Genomic DNA, 27,073 nt, shown 5'->3' on the forward strand with positions numbered 1-27,073 from the left:
CGGAGAAGATCATGCAAGTCAAATACCTTAGAATTGAACAGACAATCAGAACAAGTACTCAGGCGAGAAAGTACAGTAATTGATGTACCTGTCAGAGACAACTGGTTAGCTGCCTTTGGTTTGGGTCCTGCATTTGACTTGGTACCCTTTTGCTTCGGGCACTCGTTACGCATGTGTCCTTTTTCTTCGCAGATAAAACAACGTTCTTCCTTCTTGAGCTTCAAAGCCCTAAGGAGTCGTTTCTTCTTGGCTGGTGTCGAACTTGTATTCTTCGAAGGTTGGTCCGAAGACTTGCCTTCAGTCGTCTTAGCCATAGGTGCGGAGAACTTTCTTTTATGCTTGTTCCCCTGCTCGGTAACGGGTTTCGATTTGGAAGAGACCATCGTATCATCATAGATACGAGCTGAATGAATGGCCTCGTCCAAAGTTTTACATTTGTTATTTTTAACCTGTAATCGATACGAGTCTGGTAAACCAGCTACGAAAAACCCCAAAAGAGTAGTGGGATCCATCTTTGTAGCTTTCATCTGCAAGTCACGAAACTTCTGGAGGTAGACCTCATAAGTGAGGTGCTGCGAGGTCATGGTCAAAGCTGAAAACCGGGCAACAACATCGTAGTCATCCTCTTTCTTGAGGAATTCTTTCTTGAAGATATCTTCAAATTGTGCCCACGTTGTTGGCTTAGGGTTGAGTTCCTTCCACCAAAGCAAAGCTTTGCCGGACAGGAAACCTGCTGCTAACTGGATCTTCTTTCCATCATCATATGGATGAAACTGAAAGTGAACTTGCCACTTATGTAGCCACGTGTCCACGATCTCCTTGGTTCGCTGCTTTTGCTCGCCCCCGAACGGTTCCAGAGTAATGTTGGGGCCTAAAGCTGAAGCCAAGGTATCCATACCCGAGAAAGTCGACAGGGTAGTGGTCAATAGAGCGATGGAGTTCTGCAAAGCTTGCATCTGGGCTGCGATTTATGCCTGACGTTCCGTCGAAGAAGCTTCGAGAGCTACTTTGAACTCTTGGAAATCTGATTTTGACACAAAATCGTCAAAAAGATCGGCATTGGTACCTTCCGTAGCCGGCAAGCGTTCGCGTTCCACAAGGGGCTCCAACTCTGATTCTTGGGTCGACATCGTGAAGAGGATACATGGAGAGAAAATTCGATCTTTGCACAACAAAAGTGCGAGCGAACTTGAGAGCTTGAGAGATGTGTGGCAAGAAGCCCACTTGAGGGGTTTATAAAGGTTTCCCAAAAGCCAAAAATCTCCAAAAGCTAGGCTTAGCTTTTGCTTTGCTTTTGTGTTTTTTTTTCTTGAATATATATATATATATATATATATATATTTTTTTTTTATTATTTTTTTTTCTTAAAAAAATAAACACCTTGGAAACCTTGGAGAGGGGGGGTCTTTTTCCCCCCCCTGGATTCGCCAGTCGGTGAGCTGCCGGCGCATGCTTTTCCTCCGGTGGATGCTGACGTCGAGTGCTGCACTGCCGGCGCTTGCGTGTGTCATACGTGCTGCTGTCGGCGGCCAGTGCTGCCTGCGCCAGCCTGCGTAGGCCTGCGCAGCACGGCAGTGTAGCCCTGGGCGCCTGCCGGCCTGGCCTAGGCGCCGCCTGGGCTGGAGGCGCAAGCCTGGCCACAAGGCCACGTGGCCTGGGTGCCGGCCTGGCCTGGCTGCTTGGCCGCCTGCTTGGCTAGCCTTAGGCGCCAGCCGCCGCCGGTAGCCACCGTCTGCAACTTGCCAACGCACAAATCCGCCAGCCGCCAGTGCCTCCGCCAGCCCCGCCAGTGCCTCCGTCTCACAACCGCTCTCTCTCTCAAACATTCAACGAAAAGCAAACTTGCTTTTTTCTTTTTTCTGTTTCTCTCCTTGCAGTTTATGTGACTGCACAACAATTCACCTCTTCCTTGCAAAGCAAAAAGACCCTACTTAACCACCATCCCCCCCATCAACATGGGTTTATTTGATGAAGGAAAACACATACTAAATCTGAAATCTGCAGTATGCACAGAAAAAACAGCAAGCTTTTTAACACATACCGTTCTTCGACCTCTTCTTCTCTACCTACCGACTTGCTCGTTCACGAGGTATGCTCTGATACCACTATCAAATCCCCACGAATCCCCTCGTGATCGATCTTGGTTCGAAACTCGAATCCTGCAAACAAACAAACAAACAAACAAGCAAGGGGGTGCAGGCCTGACTCACCTCCCAACCATGACAGCCGTGGGCGAGCCCACAGTCTTGGTTTCCAGAGCCACGAGCTGAGCTAACTAGGTTGACGTACCGACCAATCTCCTCCTCACGACGTCCCATACCGCCACGAAGCTGTCCTCGCGGGCCTCAAGACTACTGCCGGCCTCGGCTGCACAAAGCAGGTGCACGTCTGCACCCCACTAGATCCAGGCTCCAAGACCATAGAGCTCTCACAAACTCGCGAGACTCTCTATAATACAATAACTAACCTTGGCCACCCTTTTATAGGCTCTTGGCCGGTCATCGGGCGTCCACACTTGGGTGCCCGCCCGTCCATACTTGGGTGCCCGCCCGTTAGTATTTCCCTAACTCAGCTCGTCAATCAGCCTGCCTAGTTCCAAGCTTCCCCAAGCCTCGAAACTAGTCTTGCGTGCGTATAGCACACGGTAGATACACACTGTGCACATGACATTCTATCTCATAATTCACAAGGTACTGCAGCTACTCAAGGGCCAGGACAACCAAGGGAGAAGCTAACGCAAGGGTGAAGGTTTGAAGGTCAAGGGTAGAGATCTATCTTAGCCAAAACAGGTTCAGCCAGTCTTTTATTTTCAGATTTTGCATCATTCGAATAAAAGCAAATACACCATTCGTGGTGGGGGCCCTACAGAGGGTATTCGGTACCCAATATTGTATCCTCTTCTCCCCCTCTCTCTCTCTATTTTCTGCACATCTATTTTCAGTTTTGTGCATTATTCTCGTCGTGAAACGTTTGCTGATTTCTTAGCATTGAAGTTACCGATCTCCCCCGAAGCTTCCGCATGTCACAGTGGTATCAAAGCCTACTTCAAGTGTAAAGATTCAGCAAGAAACCAGAAATTTTTTTTCTCGCTTGTGTGGTTGGTTTTCAGACTCCGGTGGACCACCCCTTTCGGAGTGACTCTTGTCCCTCCAAGGACGGTTGGTTTCAACCTCCGGAAGTCTCCCACACATAGTGGATGGTCAGATTGCGCTCCGGAAAGGTAGTGCATTTTCCTACTATAGCGAGCTACGACGACGAGAGAGAACAAGAACCTTGGGACCGAAGCGCACTAGGCAGTCCATCTAGGGCATCAAGCATGAGTGTACCAGAGATGTTCCAAAAGATGATGCAAGCAATAGCTGAACAGAGTACCAAATTGGAAGAGCTAAAGGCATAGATACTGGCTCTGGAACAGCGCACCTCCACGTTTTCCATCTCCTCCTCCCTCTCCTTCCATTTCCCATATTCCAAATCCTCTACAAAGTGACCCTTTCGAAGGGTCACGACCGCAGCCGAGTTCGATGCTTGAGTTGCAGATACATGCAATGGAGATTCGACAACATGAAGACAACGCCATGCGACACGTGGAACATGAACGATACCTACGGCTTTGGACGCAAGATTGACACCAGCGGCTTCCTCAAATCATTTTCCCGAGAAAATTAATTTCAGTAAGTATAATGGTAAACTCAACCCCACAACTCTTTATTCATGGCTGCATCAATTTGAAGCTTACTTTGCCGCAGTTCGAAAAAGTGATACTGACAAGGTAATCTTAGCTAGTTGGTACTTGGAAGGTGAGGCCATTCCTTATTAGGTATGGCAGCTTATGTTTGGGATGAGTTTGTTTGAGACCTTAAGCAGCGGTTTCTACCGCCCCATTACCTTGAGCAACTCATAGAGTTTAGGAAAGCGCGTCAAAACACGCAACCAGTCCTTCAGTTTGCCAATAAAATTTCAAACTTATATACCTAGATGAATCCAGAAACATGCCCAAATTCACCTTTTAGAAACGTGCATGTTATATACTCATGGTGATGGTAGTCAATCCACAAGACTATATAACTATCAACTCCATTATGCATAGTATGGACTAGATACTACGACATCCCCACTAACGTCATCAGTGCCCAATAGTGGGTGTAGAACTCTGTATCAAGATATGCTCTCACACACGCACTCCAAACACACACACACACACACACACACACACGAGCATATATTCACACAAAGCCCTTCGTACTAAGTTTCTGTCAAACCTCCGGAGATGCAAGGCTTATGTTTGCAGTTGAGCTTAGCTGATACAGACAAGAAAGGAAAATTCCTTTATGGCCTTGACAGGCAAATCCAGTGGGGGGTGCGTATGTTTAGGCCAGCCACCTTCGGAGACGCACTATCGCTTGCGCAGAGTGCTGAAATGAAGCACAATGGCAGAAAGCCCAAGACTTCCCAGCAGGCTACTCCCAAGGCTAACACCTCGGGAGAAAGGGCCAGAACTAGACGGGGTCTTCCCCAAGACAGAGCATGGGAGCCTCTGGCTCCAAGAACTTAACCAACGCGCCCAAGCTTACTCCAGACCAGAAAACGGAGGCAAGCAAGACCAATGGCAAGGTGAGTGCTGAGGAGATTGCTCAGTACAAGGACGGTAGGTGTTTCTTTTGTCATACAAAAAAGGACACTTCTCAGGAGTGTCCTAAGAAGACTACCACTCCAAAGACCATTGCCCCAACCTCCACGGCTTCATTGGTGTGCCTAGCTTCCACACAGACCCCAGTGGTTGTCCCTAGTTCTTCAAATCCAAATGCTTCGGGTGGAGTAATCATTAGCCGCCGAGAGCGCAGAAGGGTGCCCATGACCAAGAGTATGAGCGCAACGAATTGCTCAAAACCTTTGGCTACATAGGTGGCCAAAGAGTCGTCATCTTGTTTGACAGTGGCAACACGGAAGATGTGCTCACGGAACAGGCCGCTCGGCGTGCCCGTTTCGTCCTGACTTCGGTGGACAAGCAAGTTGAGGGTTTTAGCACAGGCATGACGACAAGCGTCAAGTATGAAGCTCTATGTGCTAAATTAGTCATTCAGGGCATAGAGTTTGTGCGTGATTTTATGGTTGCCCCTCTTGTAGAAGCAAACATAATCTTGGACATTCAGTGGTTTCACAAGTTCCTTCCTGATGTCCAGTGGGACGAGCACACTTTCCAGATTAGCCAGAATGTGTCCAACGCCCCAACGACCATTAAGTGTGAGCCAAGAATCTCGAACTTTCCGCTCATAAGCCACTTGCAAGTTAAACGAGCAATCAAGAAAGGCGCACATTGTGCGATGATTTACATCCAGACTGCCCAAACAATGTGATATTTGTCAAAAGGTGAAAGCTCCTCGTGAGAAGAAGATAGGGTTGTTACAGCCCTTACCTATTTCTGAAGGACCTTTCCAAGATATATCAATGGATTTTGTCACGAACCTGCCTCCCAATCCGGGTAATCGTAATACTCAGTTCTTGACTATAGTTGATAGATTCAGCAAATTTGTTATGCTTATTCCATGCAGGGCCAATGTGACTGCCGAACATGTTGCCCATTTGTTCATTCGGCTTTGGTACCCAATTGGCAGGATCCCTAGGACCATAGTGCATAGTTACCGCGGAACGGGAACGTTCTGGGAACATCGGATGCTAGAACAGGAGCAGGAACGGGAACGGGAGCGGATCGGGAACGTCAGGGAATGCCACGTCATATGAGGAGGGGCCAAGAGGAGGTAGGGAGAGTGTGGGGCAGCCAAGAGGAAGGGTGGACTGGTAGGGGAGAGCAAGTTGCAACTCAGCAAAGGGGAGAGCACTCGGGCTTCAGCAAATGGCAAAAAAACAGCCGTAGCAACAACAAAACACGTTGCCGTCGCCGCCGCGCAGAGACAGTTAGGCCGGAACGCTCGGAACGCGCGTTCCGCCCTACATTCCGGGAAACGTTCCGCCATGTTCCGAGTTTCCTGGGCGTTCCGCGCTCCGATTGCGCGTTCCGGGAACGCGGCATCTTCCAGACCGGCGTTTCGGCGTTCTAAAAAGGCGGAACGCCGTTCCGCGGTAACTATGCCATAGTGTCAAACCGAGATGCCAAAATTACCAGTCATTTTTTGAGAGCATTGTTTGATAACTTTGGTACTAAATTGAATTTTTCCAATGCATTTCACCCACAGACGGACGGCCAGACAGAAATCTACAACCAGTTGGCCTTAGATTTTTATGTGCTCAAGTGTTATGTCCACAATCACCAAGGTAAGTGGGAATCATATTTGCCTTTAGTTCAAGTTATTTTGAATGATTCTTTTTCTTCAGCTATTAGCAGGACTCCATATGAAGCAATGTTTGGAAGACCATTCCAGTCACTATTGACCAGAACCTCGAAGCGAACAGATTGACGAAGTCTTACCAAGAGATTTTGGAGTCAGTAAAAGACAGGTTGGCTAAAGCGCAAGAGGCCTACACTCAACAGGCCAACAAAGACCGAAGGGATATGAAGTTTTCAAAAGGTGATTGCGTTTATCTTCGGATTATGAAGCAAAGGTTGAAACAAGTGGGCAAGCGATGCCCAAGGTTGTGATTCAAGAGCTTCAGACCTTTTCCCATCCAGAGAAAGATTAACGAGGTTTCAATGAAGTTGAAGCTACCTCCGAGCTGGACTATGCACGACGTGTTCCATGTCAGTTGGTTGAAACCATTCGCAGGCATGATCCCTTGAGAGATGAAAGACGAAGCGGAATCAGATTATCATTGATAAAGCTGAAGTGATGGCTCCAGAATAGATCCTTTTGCACCGCTTCAAGCATGGCTCAGGCCGAAGACAAAGACAAGTCCTCACAAAGTTTCAGGACCGAGGGACCCACGAAGCAATATGGCTTGACAAAGAGTTCTTCGACGACTATCTGGCTTTATTGACGGACTATTTGGAGGCTATGCAACTTCCGTCAAGTTAAGCAGAAGGGGATGTCACGTGCATCCCGCACTTGAATGCCACGCGAACATAGCTGAACAAGAAGGTGCAGGACTTGGAGTGGAAAACTGGTCTCATGTGAACCCAGTCCGAGACCAGTCAGCCAGGGTTCTACTCCATGCGTTCGAGGTCAGGTGTGCATTGTCCTGCACATGCGTCCGAGGTCAGGTGTGCATTATCTTGCACATGAAGCAGTGCGAATCCGCACTGTGAGTCTCCCTCTGGAATGATGTCAGTGGTTCTGTGTATCTGGTATGATACTGGATGCCAGACCTCTATGTAGAACTTAGGTTTACTTTGAGTATGGGTATGGGGAAGGCTATGAGCCACCCCTAGGGGGCCAAGAAGGCCCCAGGCCTTGCCCACCAGCCCTACTGTGGGCCGGGCAGACTGTCGGCCAGCCCTAGGGGCCTGGCCATACAACCGGCAGGGCTACAAGCCCTAACCAGCCAGTCGGCCAGGAGTGGGAAGCAGTCCCAGTATAGTAGCAACGGAACGGGAATGAGACCGGAACGAAAGCACCACCGGGGGAACGGGAACGGGAAAAAGGGGGAACGGGAACGAGGGGGAACGGAAACAGGGAACGACCTAGATAATTCCTAGAAATGACAATAAATCTTAACATACAATGCTCATTTATACAACCAAATCAGAGACACACTAAAGTCTAGTGCACCACAATTTGCATGGCTAGATACTAACACTAAACAGATCTCACAAGTCAAAATAAATTAGCCCACATCATACATGTCATAAGTGACAAAAAGCACAAAATGTGGTCCATGGCCTAGATAAAAGAAACAACCCAAGTCCAGAGTCCAAGTGTCAAGGTGACATGCAAATAGTAAGGAGATATCATGCATGGCTACTGCCAGTGATGCCATCAAGGAGACTGTCATCTATGTCATCCAAGAAAGCTATATCATCAAGACCAACATCTGCAGCATCCAAATCTTCAACCCCATCCTGACCCAGCATCCAAATCTTCAACCCCATCCTAACCAGGATCTGCATGTCCATGTGTCTCCTCATCATCCGAGGACTCCTCATCAAGCAATATAAACTTCTCTGGTTTGGGAGAAGCCATATCACCAAGCAAGCGCAAATTAGCACTTACAAAAATCAAGTCATTGACTTGTTTTGTCCCAAATTTGTTCCTCTTCTTGGATGCAACATGGCCGAACACACTCCATAGTTGCTCAATCGAAGAGGAGCTTGCAGCTTGAGACAAGATCCTTACTGCCAATGATTGAAGCTGTGGTGTACGAGCCCTATAATCCTCCCACCATAAAGCAGCCCCTATCTTAAACCTATCTCTATGTGCATCAGCCAATCCAAACCTTCCCAACTTGCTGCGATAAAATCCAAGTTGGTCTTTCACCAACCTTCGTTTATCTGCATCACGAACCCGCCTAGAAAGCACTATCTCCCAACCATCCATCACCTCATCATCGGCCTCTTGTCCACATCCTTGGAACTCGAGATCCAAGACATATGCAGCAGCATGCATAGGAGAATGATAACCATTCCATCGTGCTTCACATAATTCTCGAACCTCTGCATATTTCTCATCAAACAAGCCCATTTCCCCTGTTTCCTCGATCATTCGGTCAGCCCCCTCATAAACCTTGCCAATGCATGGCTCCCGTCCATCTGCAATCCGCATCAAGCGCATGATCGGATTCATCATAGCATTGATAGTGTTGACTTCATCCCAAAATGTGAAGTCTTGTATGGTTCTTGCAACCTCTATGCCGGCTCTTGACCGAGAAAGAGCCCATCCCATCCACTCATTGCATACAACCAACTGCTTCAAAGGCAAGTGCACTTTGGATAACCTCTTCATCATGAGAAAGTTATAACCAAAGCGTGTCTCTGAGTACTTCAAAAGATCCTTTTTGGGCAATCTCTTGCGGAATTCATTCAAAATAAAATGATGGTTTTGAATGAAGCTTATTATCTCCTTGTCTTTTTGAATGTGGGGATCAACCCATGGCAAGCTACCAACATCCTTCAATAAGTTGCTCAAACAATGAGGAAAGCATGGACTAAATGTGATATGCGGATACCTGTCTTCAAGCTTAAGACCAGCTGCTCTATTTGTTGCCTCACCATCAGCTAGGAACTAAATAACATTCTCTGGTCCAACTTTCTCAATACCTTCGGCCCACTCTTCCACAAGCTAATCTGCAGTTTTTCCAGTCCCAAAAGCATCATGTGAGAAAATGAATTGCATTCTTCCTCGAGAATAAGCAACCATGCCATGAATGGACCTTTTTCGAGTGTCACTCCAGCCATCTGCAATAAGTGACACACCATTCTTTGCCCAACTTTCATGCACAGACTCTAAAGCACATTCAATTGCAGCTTTCTCCTTTTGCAACAAGGTGGTGCGTAGTGTCTCATACGAAGGAGGCTTGTATGTTGGGCCATACCGTGCAATCTCCTGGACCATTTCAATGAAATATGGAGACCTGGCAACATTGAATGCTACATGATCATGATAAAAGAACCTTGCAACAGCTGCATCTACCCTCTCTTTCTTGCGGGGATCTCAAGCCGCTCCCAAGGTTTGCTGCTTGCCGGAGCTCGCACCCATAGACTGCGAATCTTGGGAAAATGCAAAGCTCCCAAGTCCTCCATTCTGTTGTCTATCTCCCAAGTGTACATCTTCCCCATGTCTACTAAAGTAAGATGCATCAATTGCCGGTTTCTTTCGTGCATATGCCCTAAAATCCCCCCTTAGTGGTAAAGTGAACCTGTACAAGGATGCAGATCACTATCTTTAGAAGAGTAAAACTAAAGCTTTGCAGAAAGATTCAGACTTCTCTCGTGGCAATCCCTTTGTAAACAAATCTACAATGTTATACTGTGTAGCGCAATAGATTAAAGTGCATCTCCCTTGCATGAAGCCTCTCCTTGACATACTGATAATGTATCTCTATGTGCTTTGTACATGCATGAAAAACTAGATTCCCTGCCATGGCCATAGCACTTTGGCTGTCAGTGAGTATGGTAGTGGGTGTTTGTTGACACTCACAAAGCTCTACAAGTACTCTCCATAGCCATACACAATCTATCAAAGGCTGCCTTGTACTCGGTCCGCAGGTAGATGTAGCAACAATGGGTTGTTTCTTACTCAACCAAGATATGCATGAGTTGCCAAGAAAAAGACAGTACCCACTGATTGATTGCTGGTTGTCGTAGTCTCAACTTGGTTTGATCACTATAAGCATATAACTGCAAGTTGCACCCCCCCTCCCCCCCCCCAAGCGAAGATCTAGGGTGCCCTGAAGACATAAGAAGATAAGCTTAACTGCTTGCCAATGCTTGGTACTTGGACTATGCATAAATTTGTTGTACTGGGAAACACCAAGCTGAATATTTGATCTTGTCTTGCACAGATATATGAGACAACCAACTTCTTGATTGTACATACTCATATCATAAACCTCTCCTGCATCATACAAGCTCAATTTAAGCCTTGGTTCTACTGGGGTAGAAATAGGCTTACAATCCTGAAAGCCAAACTTATGCAAGACCTTATGTATGTACTTGGATTAAAGCATCATAATGTCGTCATCTATCTGCACAAACTATATGCCCAAGTAGTAGCGCAAGAGACCCAAATCTAGCATCTCAAGTGAGGTCTTTAATTCAGATTTGAAAGCTAAAATTGCATCCTCGTTGTTCCCCATCAGCAGCATGTCATCCACATAAAGTAAGAGCACAAGTAAAACCCAATGATCCTCTTTAATATAGAGGGTGCTCTCAGTTGGACTGTTTCTCAAACCCTAGCTGGCCAAATAAGAGTGTATCTTCTCATACCAAGCACTATAAGCTCATTTGAGACCATGGAGAGCCTTCACGAGCTTACGTACTTTGCCTTCTTAGCCAGGCACCACAAAACCAATGGGTTGACTCGCATACACTTCTTCTTGCGAGTCCCCATTGAGAAAGGTAAAGGATCCGGAATATAGTCATTCCTTGGAGGAGCATGCAAAGCACCTCAAGCACGTCTTGGGGATTCTAAAGCGTGAACGACTAAATGCAAAAATCTCTAATTTGCAAAGAATCACATACCTGGTGTCGGGATATTCGGAGCCTCATCCATGTGATACAGCACTTATATGTGTTATTGTGTGTGTATGCATGTGAACCACCTCTTATCAGGAGATAAGTGTGCCATGTGGCAACACATATGTGTGTGTGTGTGTGTGTGTGTGTGTGTGTGTGTGTGTGATTGTGTTCGAGTCATAAGATAAGGTTTTATACCTACAAAAAGGTATTGTACTCATCAATCAAGTATTCATTGAGTCATGCCAATTTCATTTCATTTCTCTCTCTCTCTCTCTCAATCAAGATTATCACAAATCTACATTGAGTTGTGGGCCTCTCTCTCGCTCTCTCTCTCTCTCTCTCTCTCTCTCTCTCTCTCTCTTCGAACTTGTGTCGCATCCCTCTCTCTCTTCGAACTTGTGTCGCCTCCCTCTCCCGCCTACTGCCCCGCTTGCTCTCTCTCCCCCTCTCTCTCTCTCTCTCTCTCTCTCTCTCTCAGAGCTGGTCATACAGCAGGTTTCTCTCCCTCTCCCTCTCCCTCTCTCTCTCGCTGCCGCCGCCTTGCTCGCTTCCGCCGCCTTCCCTCCTGCCTGCTGTCCCCCCTGCTCACCGCCACCGCCTTGTTAGCGCCGCCTGCTTCGCTTCCGCCGCCTTCCCTCCCGCCTGCTGTTCGCCGCCCCCTCTCTGTTCGAACTTTCTGTCACCCCCCCCCCGCCTGCTGCCCTGTTCGCTGTACGCCGCACAGTTCTGCTGGCAATATGCTGGCCAGTCTATCTATCCGTTAGGCTGTGTGCCTGCCTTTTCCCACCCACCCTTGCTCAGGCCCCCAAGGCAACAGCATAACTCTCTCTCTCTCTCTCTCGCTTCTTCCATGGCTTCCCCCTTGCGCAACCCGACGAAGGCGACCTTTATGGTCACAAACAAGAGGATAACAAATGTGGAAAAGGAGATGAAGGAATGGAAGGCAGAGATGGAGGGATGGTGGAAGGAGAAAGCCAACTTTCTCCAAATGGTATTCAATGAGGGTAAGCGGTGGAAAGAGGAGAAGGAGGACCTCATAGCGGAAGTCAAAGACCTTCACGGGGAAGTCAACACGCTCAAAGGCGTAATTTCAGCTCTTCAGAGGGAGCTTGCAGAGGCCAAGGCAAATGGTGGACTTGAAGAAGGTGAAATTCAGCCATCCATGATAGAAGAGCTCAAGGTTATCAAGGAACAAGTACGGACAATTAAGGAAGAAGAGAAGCAACACGAAGCAAAGACTTCCTCATGGGTGGAAGTCATCACCAAGACTCAAAAGAAGATGGATGAAGCGGAGAAGTGGATAGAGGTCGCCAAGAAGGGTAAAGGTAAGGAGATAACAACCCCTACACCTAACATGACTTTGGAAGAGGAACAACGAAGTCGTACACATGCTTTGCATGTGAGGATTACCGGCCTTAAAGACGGGGATAAAGTTGAAGAGGAGGTGAAAGAGCTTATGGGGTTGATGGGGATTGACAGTCCGGCACACGCAAAAGCCTGGAGAGTGGGCAAAAAAAGCGGAGGCAACGGGGAAACATCAAAGGAAAGAGCTCTCATACTTCGCTTCCCCTCTATTGAGGCGAAGAAGGAGTTCTTGAAGAGACGACCAACTTTAAAGAATACAGGCATTTTCTTGGTGATGATCTTACTCTTTCACAGCTTGCACATATGAAGGAAGTCATGCCAGAGATTAGAGCGGCAAGAGAAAAGGGAAAGATAGCTTTTTATAGAGAAGGGAGGGTGGTCATCGTGGAGCGACGCTCTACATGACGGTGCGAGACCTATGGGACCAAATTAAAGCTGGCAACCTGGAACTGCAATGGATCCCTCAGACTTGATGTAGGTGCCTTTGAGGACAGCTTTAGGGATAGAGATATAGTCTTCTACTCGGAGACTCACCACGCCCCTGGTCAGATGATGCCACAGGTGACAGGATACAGATGGGAGACAGCTTGCAGAGTAGGGACGAGATCGGTACACAGTAGTAGAGGATCAGGAGGGGTGGCAGTTCTTTTCAGGGAGGAGCTGCAACCGCTTCTACACGCCATTCGGAGAGATGATCAGGCCAGATATATGTGGGTGAGACTGAGGGCCGACACAGGCAGATTCCTGTATATTGCCATATGCTATTTTGCTCCTAGTACATCGACATATGCAGCACCTAGAGGGCAGTCTCCTTTCTCTGTGCTAGATGATGATATATGGGAGTTCTCTAGGGATGGAGACATCATCCTATTAGGGGACTTTAATGCCCGGATGGGCAACCGCCAGACAGCCTTTTATGATACCTCGACACTCTGGATATGGGATTAGACAGACGCTCACAGGATGTGGAGTGCACAGAGTATGGGAGATATTTGGTAGATATGGGGACTGCACATGGGTTGGCCATACTTAATGGCTTGCAGAGGTTTTCGTCAGCAGCTGGATTTACTTGCTTTCCACATAGACATGGTGCTAGCACAGTGGATTATGTTATGGCTATGCCCAGCTTTGTTTCATGCATTGAGGACTTCACAGTTGGATCTCGGCCCATTGGGGTAGTAGTGGATCATGCATTGTTGACATTGACTATCTCTTTTCACTTTACCACAGCTCAGAGGACACGAGGGGCGGATCACATCGATATACTTTTACCTCAGAGACTGATGCTGTCTACACAGATGGGATTTATAGACGTCTGTACACAGAGGAGCCAGGGAGACCTTTGGAGGAGTTGACCCATATACTGACAGAGACTTTACATGATGCAGCGAGAGAGGCATATCCACATACTCAGCCTGGACAGAGACAGCGTTCTAGATGTATGCCCCAAAACAGCTGGTATGATGAGGAGTGTAGAGAGACCAGAGCCCGACTACAGCGGGAGGTTGCTTTGGGAGTCACTACTCACCGACAGTCACGTATTGCCTTCCGACGCCTTGTGCGAAGGAAGAAGCGGGCCTTCCTTGCTCAGCTAGAGCAGGAATTATACCAGCTGTTCTTGAGCCAGGATTCGAGGGAGGCTTGGCGTCTGTTTCATGAGTCCTCCCCTGCTTTGGCCATCACTTCTACAGAGGTCTGGGGTAGTTATGCAGCATCTCTATACACAGTTCCTGGACAGACACCTTTTCCTGACCCGCCAGCACCATGCCCACAGACATGTACTTTCTTTACCGCAGAGATGGTAAGGAAGGCCATTGATAGGATGAAGACTGGGAGAGCATATAATCATGATGGATTGGTCGCTGAGCACTTTATTCATGCGAGAGACATGCTGGCAGAGCTTCTAGCAGTGATGTTCAATCGTGCTATGTGCGAAGGCTTACCCGAGACTTGGAGTAGGTCCACCATCGTGCCTATCTTCAAGTCAGGGGACCCTATGGAGCCAGGGAATTATCGCACTATTATGATTGGTCACACACTAGCACGATTGTATGCATCCATTCTTGAGCAGCAGTTGAGTAGATGGGCAGAGAGAGTTGGCATTCGAGCAGAGAGACAGGCAGGGTTCAGGAGAGGTTTCTCTACTCTTGACCACATCTTGACTCTGCGGGCCATTATTGAGGAGGGCAGGTCGCATGGGCGACGGATTTATTGTAGCTTTGTGGACTTCCGCAAAGCATTTGATACAGTGCCCAGAGCCAGATTGATGAGGCGATTACAGGAGATGGGGGTACCCACAGAGCTCATATGGGGGATTATGGCTTTATATAGATCAGTTGCAGGACAGGTACGCACCCCAGAGGGGGTCGCTACTTTGGTTCACTCCACTATAGGAGTGAAGCAAGGTTGCCTGTTATCTCCTTCATTGTTTGGTATGTATGTGGATGAGGCTTCTGACTACATTGAGAGATTGGGGGACAGAGGAGCCCAACTAGCAGGTACATGGATCCCAGTATTGTTATATGCTGATGATATTGTGTTGATCTCTGACTCCCCTGAGGGTATGCAGCGTCATCTGGATGCTTTACATGAGTTTGCACATGATAGTGGATTGTCTGTCAACCTTGGCAAAACCAAGGTTATGGTGTTTAACACCACGCCCCAGTGGGTTAGGCGATCAGCTTCCACATTTACATATGGGGAAGAGATTGTGGAGTATACAGATGCATATACATATCTTGGGGTAGTATTCAGTGGGCCAGTGTTTTCGATAGAGGAGAGCAGCAGAGACTAGATTGACTAGAGCACATGCAGCCCTGGGTGGTTTGGAGAGGATGTGTTCGCAGGTTCAGTTTCAGGAACCTCGAACGAAACTTTGGCTTTTCGACACTCTACTGACATCAGCTATGCTTTATGGAGTGCAGATATGGGGACCTTCAGTGGGCCATCACAGCACAAGCAGGTGGAGAGGTATGGAGAGGCCTTTGGTATCTATGATTGCTAGGATTATTAGAGCCAAGGCCGTGGTACCTCATGAGATTATTCGAGCAGAGCTGGCGGCTGCCCCTCTGGTGATTGAGGCTCTTACGAGATCAGTCTCCTACATACATGGCTTGTGGGATCTCCCCCGAGACAGATATGCACGCCTCGCCCTGGAGTCCTCCCGACAGTTAGCTTTACAGGGAGACACGGCTTGTTGGTATGGACAGATGACATCTTGGTTCCAGGCACATGGTTTTAGCATGGACAAATTGCCTCCCTTCCAGTATTCTCTGGAGGCACCCTCTCTCACTCTCACATGGACAGAGATTACCAGACTCATCCGTCAGGATTTAGTTCAGCTGGACATTAGGAGGACATGGATACAGCCGACTGAGGAGCTGGGCACGAAGATGGCTTTCTACAGAGAGCATTTTCTTCAACTCACAGCAGATGGTTTTGTGATCAGACCCAGTTACATGGATGTACACTTGTCTCATGCAGTACGATGTGCTATTGGTCAGATTCGCACATCCTCACACCAGCTCGAGATTGAGATTGGCCGATATAGAGGTATACCAGCTGAGGCCAGGATATGCCGAGTATGCCATGGGGAGCCAGAGACAGAGCTGCATTATATATGCCATTGTACTGCATACTATGAGATACGTGGTCGTTTCCACTGTTTATTCAGAGAGGGTTTTGGACCACTTTCCAGAGTCATGGGGTACCAGGACCAGAGGTGTTTGGGATTGTTCTTGCTTGAGCTGCGGAGACATAGAGATAGCCTGCTTAGGCGCACAGAGAGCCAGACTCAGAGGCACATTACAGACTTCTTTAGTCCAGCCATCATTGCGCCAGATGGACCACAGCAGCAGCAGGACATGGATACCGCCCACACCAGGGGTACACTGATTGATCGTGCGATTGAGCTTGGGTGGTCCAGACGCCCACGACCACGGAGGAGGGCATCCCAGCATAGACGGAGGTTGCAGCGGCGGATTCGGATTATTCTTGCGAGGCATGCGGGACACCCAGTCAGGGTGCTGACCACAGAGGATATTGAGGAGATCCGCCAGTGTCCGATGCGGCACATATTATGAGATGGAGGCACCTCCATAGTGTACCCCTCCGTCCCACACGATATTGTATCCCCTCACTATATTCCACTCACCTCCATAGCGTACCCCCCCTCACTATATTCCAGTTCCAGTTTCTTTTTCTAGGTGCCAGTAGTATCATCTTTATTTTTCATTTTTTGGGTTTTTTTATCCAGACATTGTATCAGATCCACCATGATGTAACTTTTGGTCTCATAGGTCATTATGGCCTTTTGAAGACGTTAATATAACATTTCATTTCATTTCATTTCTCAACCATAGAGAGATTTCACCCACCATAGCTTGTCAGTGATGAAACCCTAGCAGGCTGGACTTACAATTGGTATCAGAGCCCGCCACTTGTCCTCACTCTGCTGCCCAACAGTTCCACAGACAACCCATCCATACATTTCCATTTCTGTGCACAGCTAAACACCCATCGTCGTTTAGACGCCATCAATAATTGCTCCGCCAACAATTGCCTGTGGTCTGTAAGCGCCATCACTACGCTGCTGCCAGGACCTGCTGCATTTACCGGTCGCTGCCTGTGTTCAGGAGGATTGTCGTTTGCTATTGCTACTCCCTTCGCTCCTCCCTGCCTTCTCTAGCTCCGCGCTCTACTGCTCCTTCACCACCTTGCACTTTGCAATACTGTGCATACCACTTGCAATTGTGCAGCTGGTGCCTCAAGGGCCAGCTCTCAGTGCCTTCTCGTGCTCTACCCCAACGCCACATTCACCTTCGCCTTTTTCCCACCTGTGCGTGGCTGTCCACGACTTCTTCCACGAGCACTTGCCAGCCACGTAGCCTTAGTGGTAAGGCTTATTAAGCCTTATAAGGCCGACGCCCTGCTCTTCGTATCAGCAATCTGATGCTATCAAATTGACTTCAACAAAAATCTTGACTCCAAAAGCAAAAAATTCACCTAGTAAATATTTGGGGCTTTTCTACATTATCACTTCTACCTCAAAATTAAAGTCTGCAGCAAGCCAAACATTTGGGAATTTCTCAAAAATTGGAGAAATTAGCTCAAATTGAAGCCCCTGCATCAACAAATAATTAGGGCTTTTCAATTTTAGAGTTAATTGACGCTTCTGACAATATAAAAGTGGGGAATTTTCCCGAATCAGCCAAAATTGGGCAAATCATATCTACTTTCAGCATTGCAAAAAAAAGAACATTCTGAATTTTCAGAAAAGCAAGGGAAAAAACTACAAACTGTAGGTTCAAATCTGAGACTATCACGTAAAACCACTCACCCAAGTCTTCCCAAGATCCGTGTGCAAGAAGAGACGTGCGAAGTCTGCTCCTCACTGTTTTGTCCCACACCAAATGTAAGGAAGTATCGCTATTTGATGGTTTGATAAGGACCATGTGCACTATTATATAGGTTGTTACCCAAGCTTTTTCTTTTTTTTTTACATACAATGCTTTTTTCCCATTAAAAACTGGGCACCTCCTAGAACCCCCCAAAAGTGGCCAAGTTCTCTTTTTTAGAAGGTTTCACTAAAAAAACAATATGTTTTTAGTTTTAATCTTTTTTTAGAAAAACCCCCAAGAACTACATGCCCTTTCTGGCTGCCTAGCGGCCTGCTTCTGTCACCACCCAGAAGCATCTGGCTATCTGGCTTTCCAGCGCACAGCCCGCTCTATCACTGCACTAACCCCTCTGCTGGCTGACTGGTCAATTCCCTCTCTGCTGCACTGACCAGTCCTCTGTGCTGCACCAACAGTCTGACTGTTTTTTTGCTGCACCACTCTGGTCCTGTGCTGCTGTGCCAACCAGTCCCACTGTGTGGCTGCACAACCAGTCCCATGCCATGCTTATGTGCCTACAGCCCTGCTGTCATAATTCGCACAGGCTGAGTACAACCTTGGCTGCACACTCAAGTTCCCTTGCCCACATGTCTCTACCACATGTCAAGGGTACCAAAACCCTAGAAACACAGCCCTCAGTGAGTCAACCCAAGATGAACAAGAGTTCCAGATTTCTGCACATCCCCTAATATGCTTGAGTCTCCTCTTCCCGCTCTCTTATAATCCACATACATCTACCTAGAAGTAACCCTAGAAAGCATACATGTTGACAAGACAAAATCAATTGTGGTGCTAAGAGAAATACCTAGGAATCCAGACGCAAGATAAACCATGAAAGACACACAAACCTTTGCACACTCTGCGTTTAGGTCACTTTGATACCAAGTGTAAGAGGAATCCCACGCCCATCTAACCAAGATCTCCTAAACACAATCCAGCACAAGACTAGAGAAACCAAATAAAAGGGATGCAGGCAAGCTCACCACCCAACCATAGGATCGATACTTCGATCCACCCCAAAGCCAAGGGCTAAGGTTTCACTCCACAGCTACATGCCAATCAGCACTGGCATCCCATACCACCAGTGCCTGCCCACAAGGAACCTCGACAACACTATCTGCAATATGCCATGTCCACAACGGGAGTAGAAAATCTAGTCCACACACAAACCCATTAGAAGTGCACCGCACAACTTACTGCAAAATAATAACCCAAGGCTTGATAACTACTATAGATAGCCAGTAGCCTAGTTTATTAATTATGACCCTTAGTCCTGTGTATCTGCCTACTATCTCCTAATCCCAGCACCCGGATTAGGCTCGCTTATGCCCGAATCTGGCATGCCATAACTCTGCCTCTTGCATGCCAGATGTACAAGCAGTGGCCAAACATACATCCTGCGCTCTCTTCTCATATGAGTCCAAGTGATACAGGCACCACTGGTACAAAGTCCCAAAAGTGGCTACCACAATCTTTCTCTCCATCTCTCACTATACATCTATCAAAGTTAACCACATAACCTGTTTTGGCAAAATGACAGCAGATTCTTCTTTATCCCTGGCACATAAAGTACATCTGAAATGCATACGTTTAAACCATTTGCAGCTGTGAGAATGATCTCCCAATACCTTAACAGGAAAAGAAGAGTTATTTTCACGTGCGACTTTCTTGCCTTCTAGGACAGCCCTCAATGAATTAAACAAATCCCTCTTAGAGGTGATATATCTCGAGGCTTCATTGTCAAAATACCATATAACATGTTTCTCATTAATGTTGAGGGACATAACTGCAAACCAAAAAAGCCCAATCATCCTGCACAAAGTTAATTGAATCATCATCTTTGCTTGCACGAGCATTAGAAGAGTCCATTGCCAAACAAGATTATTTCACCTTCTCCTTGGCCTCTCTTTCTGCACTCACTGATGTAGTGCCCTCGATTTTGCAATAATGACACTTGCCCTTCTTCTTGGGCTGATCTGCATCATTCTTTGCTTTGCTTGATGGTTGTCCAGAATCAGCCTTAGACTGATAGTAGCCTCCCTTTGCCTTGCCCTTGCCTTTGTCATTTGCAGCAAAGGCCTAATCGTTGCCGCGCATAACGGATGTCACATGCGGAAGCTATAGGAGTCTTCTTTCAGCCCTAAACACCATCTTGGAACATGCTGATGCAAAACGCATACAAAAGAGAGAGGAGAGGGAGAGAGAGAGATACCTGAGTATTTAGTATATTCATATAGTACAAAAAGGCAGTAGTCCTACAGGCTATAGCCAGAGGCTGTCTTGGAAAAGGTAATGATACCTAATCTATCTCTAAATCTAGGACTTAGTCCAAGGCTGGACTGAATACCAAAAACGATGAGCATCCATGCCTTTTATAGGCCTTGGGATTTACTCGTAAACTGGCCGACTACTAGTCGTCCAAGTCCTGGACAAAACTAGTGGAGTTGCTGCAGCCGACTAGTCATAAAGCTGGTATGCGCTGGCTTACAGCCCTCCCCTATCCTCCACCAATCCTACCCTACCCACAATAGCAACTTATACTCCTGATCTCGCTCTAAACTAGTTTTATCTGGTTCTTTATCTTGTTGCCCTTTAAGGACATAGGTCTAAATGTCTTGCACATGGCATCCTCCTCTGCTAAACTTGATGACGAGATTCCAATCTCCGTTCTTGGATGATTGTCATCATCCCATTGTCTATTCACGTAGTCCTATACCTGTCATCCTTCCCTTCCTAGCAACCTTTTCACTGACAACCCGGCCCAATCTCCAAATCCTCTCCAACTCTATGAAGATCTGTGCATCTATTCCATCATGTCCCCTTTCCATTCCTACCCTATCCCTGAACACTTTCTCTGGTCTTCTTTCTTGAGTATTGAGCCTAGCACTCTCACAATTCACTCCACCCCTTGGAGGATCACCCTCCCTTGAAACTGTTGCTTGAGAGCCTTTCCTGGTGTGCCCCAAGTGACACCCAACTCACAGGATTGCCACTCCCTTGGGTGTTGTGGAACACCACCAACCAACCTCCTGGGAATCTCTTCCATGTCTTGTGTTCCTTTCCTTGGACTGTGCACCTTCCTTTGGGACTGAATCAGTGTTTATCCTTGCCAAGCCTGATGTTGAAAGAATGTTGCTTGGTCACAACATCACCAAAGATCAAGACACGGTTGCACTGCTCTGATACCAATGTCACATGCAAAAGCTTTGGCAGTCTTCTTTCAGCCCTAAACACCATCTTGGAACATGCTGATGCAAAACGCATATAGAAGTGAGAGAAGAGAGAGGAGAGAGATAGCTGACTATTCGGTATATTCATTCAGTACAAAGAGGTAGTACAAGTCCTACAACCATAGGCTGTCTTGGAAAAGGTAATGATACCTAATCTATCTCTAAATCTAGGACTCAATCCAAGGCTGGACTGAATACCAAAAATGATGAGCATCCATGCCTTTTATAGGCCTTGGCATTTACCCGTGAACTGGCCGACTGCTAGTCGGCCAGGTCCTAGACAAAACTCGTGGAGTTGTTGCAACCTACTCGTCATAAAGCTAATATGCGTTGGCCGACAGCCCTCCCTTGTCCTCCACCAGTCCTTCCCTACCCACAATAGCAACTTATGCTCCCGATCTCGCTCTACACTGGTTCTTTAGTTTTTTATCTTGTTGCCCTTCAAGAACATAGCTCTGAGAATAGCCTGCACATGACAACGGAAGACTTGTTCTTCCTTGGCTGCTCTTCCTGTAATAACAAACCCACTAATTCTTTGAGTAGCAGGAGTAAGTGCTAGAGCCTGTTGTGCACCTTGTCTAGGATAGCAAGTGCAATAGCTACAAGACGCGCATCATCACTGTCAACAAAACCCCATAGACCATTGGCCATCCACCAAAAAAAATTTAACCATAGAACAAGGAGTAGTTGCTACCATCAAGCTTGTCCTCTTGAGACAAGACTCCAAATACATCCCTACATTTTGTGCCATTACTTTATGTGTTTGGGCAACAACATAATGTCTCTACTACTTTTGCCAAATTTCCCTTGGGAAACCACACAAAGCTGTAAGATGCCTTTTTCACAGCAGTTGATTGCAGGAAAGTCCTATAGGAAGAGAAATTGACAGCTAAAAGCAAAATTGACAAGTAATTCCGTTACCTCTAAGTTTGAATGCCCCAATATGTGCTGAAATCGCACAAAAACCCCAAATTTGCAAAAATGTGAAGGCACAATAGGTATAGCTGGTACAGATTCTACAAGTGCAATCGTGTACATATTCTACAGGTACTAACGTGGCATTATAGGTAGTACAAATGGCAGGTACAGCTGCCTCACGAGGATGAATGGTCGGGTGTGGACGACACACAAGTACATACGGACATGTATGGGCATTGCACGAGTGTACTCTGTATGTAAAAATTGGTCTCAAACAAGGCAAGACAAACCTTGGGCTTTGATACCACTGTTGAGTTAGGCTTAATCCTAACATGCAAGAAATGGAGATAGAAAACAACAAAGAAAGAAAGTTATATTAAACATCTCCTAAAGACCCAATGGGTCTATGAGACCAAAGTGATACAATGCTATCCATGGTATGTCTCATCATGGAAAAGAAAAACAAAACAAGTACAAATAACGTAGCTCTCTCAAAGTAGAGGCTGATACAATGATCATCAGATAAGCACTAGCACAAGTGAGTCTCATCATGAAGTACATGAGAATATGAAGCATGTGGAGCACATCATCCTCTAATAGAGGGTACACCTCTCTCAATTATGTCAAGCACAGGGATACTCAGTATGGCACAGAGAGAGAGAGAGAGAGATGGGAGAGCCACACGATGCTGAATGTATCAGAATGATAAGATTGTGTGTACACAACCACAAGTACAAAGCATATAAATAAAATTAGTCTAGGTGTCCTTTCACACCAAATGTCCAAGGGGGAAAACCCGTAGGACAAAAGCACCCCTGGAGTTAGTGCATGTTCACATGTAGCACTACATATAAGCATATATAATACACCCTGTGATACAACTAAGAAAATACTCCATCCTCTCAGCCTCCCTCCAATGCTGAAGCCACAACTACTAACATGTCCTCATGTGGTGCTATCAATGGAGAAATCACCTCTGTTGCTACGACCAACTCTCTCGATGGCTGTGAAGAATCCTCTTAGGAAGCCTGCTGCTAATCCTCTATTGCGTGACAGAAATCCTACAATAGAGCCTTCAACTCCTTGAATTCCTCGAAGGTCGACATCACTCCCCCACTAGAAGGGGTCTTACTTATAGTAGTCAAAATCGTGTGTGACTATCCATACTTTTGCACAGCTGATGATGATTGTCTCAAGGGCTTCGATGCTGCTCTAGTGACACTTTTCCCTAATGTAGCCATAATAATATCAAGAAGAATCTTCACGACAATAGGCATGGCGATCTTTCGAACGTCCCTCATGCTACCTGTCCTGGCCAACTGTGGTGTCAACTTTTTGTATCCATATGAACCACTGGTAACGAGTGATCAAAGAGATGGCGAGGGTTGCAGCCCTTCACACCGAGGAACGGTGCATAGAACGGGGGGCAACCCTACACCAAAAATACCAAAAAGAACCAACATAGTGACGTTTCCCAAATCCAACCTTGTGTACTTCTGGAATCTAGGGGCTCTAACCTATCCAAGCAGTCAATGCACTGGCACAAAGCACATCAAGGTCATCTATCACTATCCGCACAAGCCCCTCATCAATCTGCAATCGCTCGGGTAAATTTTTCCACATCAGCAGGGGCTGAGGTCGGCTGCCCATATGACACAGGTCAACCATCATTCAAGACATTGAGGATACAATACATGCGAGCAGTAAACAGTAGGGCTGGTTGGGCTGTCATTTGGGGATGCTAAAAATACCTCCCCCTTTCCTACTTCATCCTCAAACTCCAACTGTATTGCAAACACCCTCTCTAGCAAGCAACAAGTGACCACCTGCAGCAAGTTACATGTGCAGCCATCAAGGCTACTTCTGCACACAAACATTGCAATCTCAGTTTTAAGACAGGGACAAGAAGGCTATCATCTAGACTTTACGAATGCTCGGCTTAGAATGAGGCAGTTTACCTAATACAGTATAAACCAAGATATCTATGCAACAATTAGTGTATGTGTGCCTTCTAAGGATGTTATGCAAGCCACACAAAGGATAAGATTGGATGCACTAAACCTTCATTGTTTCAAGGTCTCGTGCATGAGTATGAGATGCATCAGTTTGCTTGTGAAAACAAATTGGTTACAGGTTTCAGGAGTATCTTCTACTTCAAAAAAATGGGAAGAATCGCAAGTATCATAGATTGCAGCAAAACAGTCAATAATTGCATCTTTTTAAGAAAAGTCGGGATGATGATGCATTCTTTTATGTATAATACATTCCTTTTCACTTCAAGATTGAGATAAGGGTTTGAGTATGTGGATTTCATGTCTGAGGGGGAGATCACACACCTCTGTATTGAATTCTGACAACACCTGAGAAAAATCACTTCTCACAACCAACAATCGTCCATCATATGTGAAGCAAGCCAAAAGGGAACCATTAGGATTCAGGGCCATCTTCTGAATAGGTCCGTAGTTGACAGCATGTTCTTGGACAGAATCTATGTCTACTCTGAGGACAGATGAGGTTCCTGCAAGGAGCACTTCGAGATAGCCTGTCTGTGTGTGCTGGGGCTCAACGACAAGCATACAAAGGGGCTCTTCATCGAGGTTAGGGTTTACAAGCTTCTGTACCTGAGGAGAATGCAAATCTGGGATAGAAAACAGCTGGTTATTCTCTGTAAGGCAGACCAAGCCATGGCCCCATATGATACACTGTGCAACTCCTTGGTCCCAGCATTCTTTACCCATGGTGATGTGCTGGTCTTGAAGCTCACCATGTATGTTGTATTGAAAGATGGTACCGTCTTGGACAATACAGATCAGGGTTTCATCGTCTGTCCAGCCAAGGCCTATGAGTCTACCACCGGGGCGGTCCCATGGTGCAGAGGCGAGGAGGGTACCTGATGCAGAGAAAATAAGGAGGCGGGGTCTAGCAGACTCTGCGCGCAACTGCACGATCTTGGACTCGTCTCTGATGATGGCTATGGGACCTCCAAAGCGAGAGCAGGCTACCTTGTGCCTGCTCAGGTCTACATTCTGCCAACACATAGTGTAAACTTCCTGCTTCCGGTAGAACTTGTTGCCCATGGTCTGCCATTCTGCAGCTATGGAGACTGCCATCGATACTGCTTCGGGTCAATCGACCAGCCCGAGTGATCCCGATTCCCGACTCCAGGCTGTTGCTTTTTCCCGGGGACGATATTAATTTAATAGCTAACTAGTATTGCACCCGCGCTTTGCTGCTGCCCACCAAGGTTCCACAAAAGAACTATTCCCTCTCTACAACCCTCTCTCTCTCTCACACACACACATGCACATGCACATGCACATGACCCTCTCCCTCTCTCTGTCACGTACACACACTCTCAAATGTCGAAACTCTCTCTCTCTCTCACACACACACACACATGCACACACATATACACACCTGCTCTCTCTCTCTCTCACACACACACATGCACACACATATACACACCTGCTCTCTCTCTCTCTCTCTCTCTCTCTCTCACGCACACACACATACACACACACACATGCATACACTCTCTCTCTCTTCTAACACTCTCCCACACATAGAAGCGTTCTCTCTCTCTCTCTCTCTCTCTCTCTCTCATACAGGTACTCCGATTTGTCTCATAGGCCGAGTTTGGTCTTTTGGAAGACGTTAATAAAATCTTTCTTTCTTTCTCTTTCAATCTCTCTCTCTCTCTCTCTCTCTCTCTCTCACTCATGCACACATACACATGTAAATATATAGTATATACAATATTATGTTTTAGATACATAAACCTATACATAGACACATATACTTATACATATATACATGTATTTAAAAATATAAATACAAACATCGACATAATTTAATTAATTTTGATTAAATTTTAATGTGCGTTGTGGTCACTTTTAAATATATAGATAGATATATCATACACACATCTAAACACACACACACACACACAAACATATATATATATATACATATGTATGTATGTATATATAAATGTAAATAGAAACACACACACACACACACACACATTTATACACACATATACATATATGTTTTCTATTTAATTTATATTTTATTAAAAGATACTTTTTATTCTCTATCTCTCACTCTCTTTCTCTCTCTTTTCACCCTCCCTGTAAGATTCCTCCCCCACCCCCTTTTTGATGTCTAGTATCTTTCCCTGTAATCAATCCCTCTTCAGAAATATAAAGACCTTGTTTCTATCTGTTTTAGCCTAGAGAGAGAAAAATATTCTAGAGAGAGAATATTCAAATTTTGAATATTTTTGGATAGAAAAATATCTCTTCTAATTCAGATGAGTTCCCCTGAAACAGAAATTCGAAAAGAATTTTCCAATGTGCAATTGGAATTAATTGAAAATAGCTATAAAGAACCTTAGCCTAAGGGTCTAGATTTTCAGAAATCTTTAGACTATGGTCCAATTAAGGTTCCTATGGACCAATAGCATCAATCCATGTGTAGGGAGGAGATAAATCCAACTTGTAAAAAGAAAATACCCAAAAATGAGTAAATGCTCACATGAGGTGAAGAGTTGAAAATGTACAAGGTTTATTAGTAAAAAAACTATGAGCAATATTAAAAGTATGACATATGTAAAGAAGAGGAGTTCTTTAAAGGAGGTGCATATTTCACATAAGATGAAGAGTTGAAAATGTACAAGGCTTATTAATAAAAAATTATGAGCAATATTAAAAGTATGACATATGTAAGGAAGAGGAGTTCTTTAAAGGAGGTGCATATTTCACATAAGATGAAGAGTTGAAAATGTACAAGGTTTATTAATAAAAAATTATGAGCAATATTAAAAGTATGACATATGTAAGGAAGGGGAGTTCTTTAAAGGAGGTGCATATTTCACATAAGATGAAGAGTTGAAAATGTACAAGGTTTATTAGTAAAAAACTATGAGCAATATTAAAAATATGACATATGTAAGGAAGGGGAGTTCTTTAAAGGAGGTGCATATTTCACATGCTTGAATGAGTTTTAAACTCATAAAAATTGAGATATTTCATCTCTCCTCTCTCCTCATTCAAGTCTAGTTCCAAAAAGTTAGCTTAACTGACCTAAAAATGGTCAAA

The 27,073-nt window shown here is 45.9% G+C and overlaps 1 protein-coding gene across 1 annotated transcript in view; it reads right to left on the minus strand.

Annotated features, from left to right (window-relative positions):
* VCL1 (vacuoleless1 (VCL1)) overlaps positions 1-25,353 on the minus strand; it is a 53,849-nt gene extending 28,496 nt beyond the window's left edge. The window contains exon 1 of the mRNA XM_086820196.1: positions 24,311-25,353. Within this exon, the coding sequence (XP_086676322.1) occupies positions 24,311-25,084 (774 nt within the window). The 5' untranslated portion in view covers positions 25,085-25,353. The remainder of the gene's footprint in view (positions 1-24,310) is intronic.
* Between the last annotated feature and the right edge of the window lie 1,720 nt (positions 25,354-27,073).

Source organism: Cibotium barometz, chromosome 26 (genome assembly GCF_041138505.1).
Source record: "Cibotium barometz isolate CiBa-2024 chromosome 26, ASM4113850v1, whole genome shotgun sequence".
Lineage (NCBI taxonomy): Eukaryota > Viridiplantae > Streptophyta > Polypodiopsida > Cyatheales > Cibotiaceae > Cibotium > Cibotium barometz.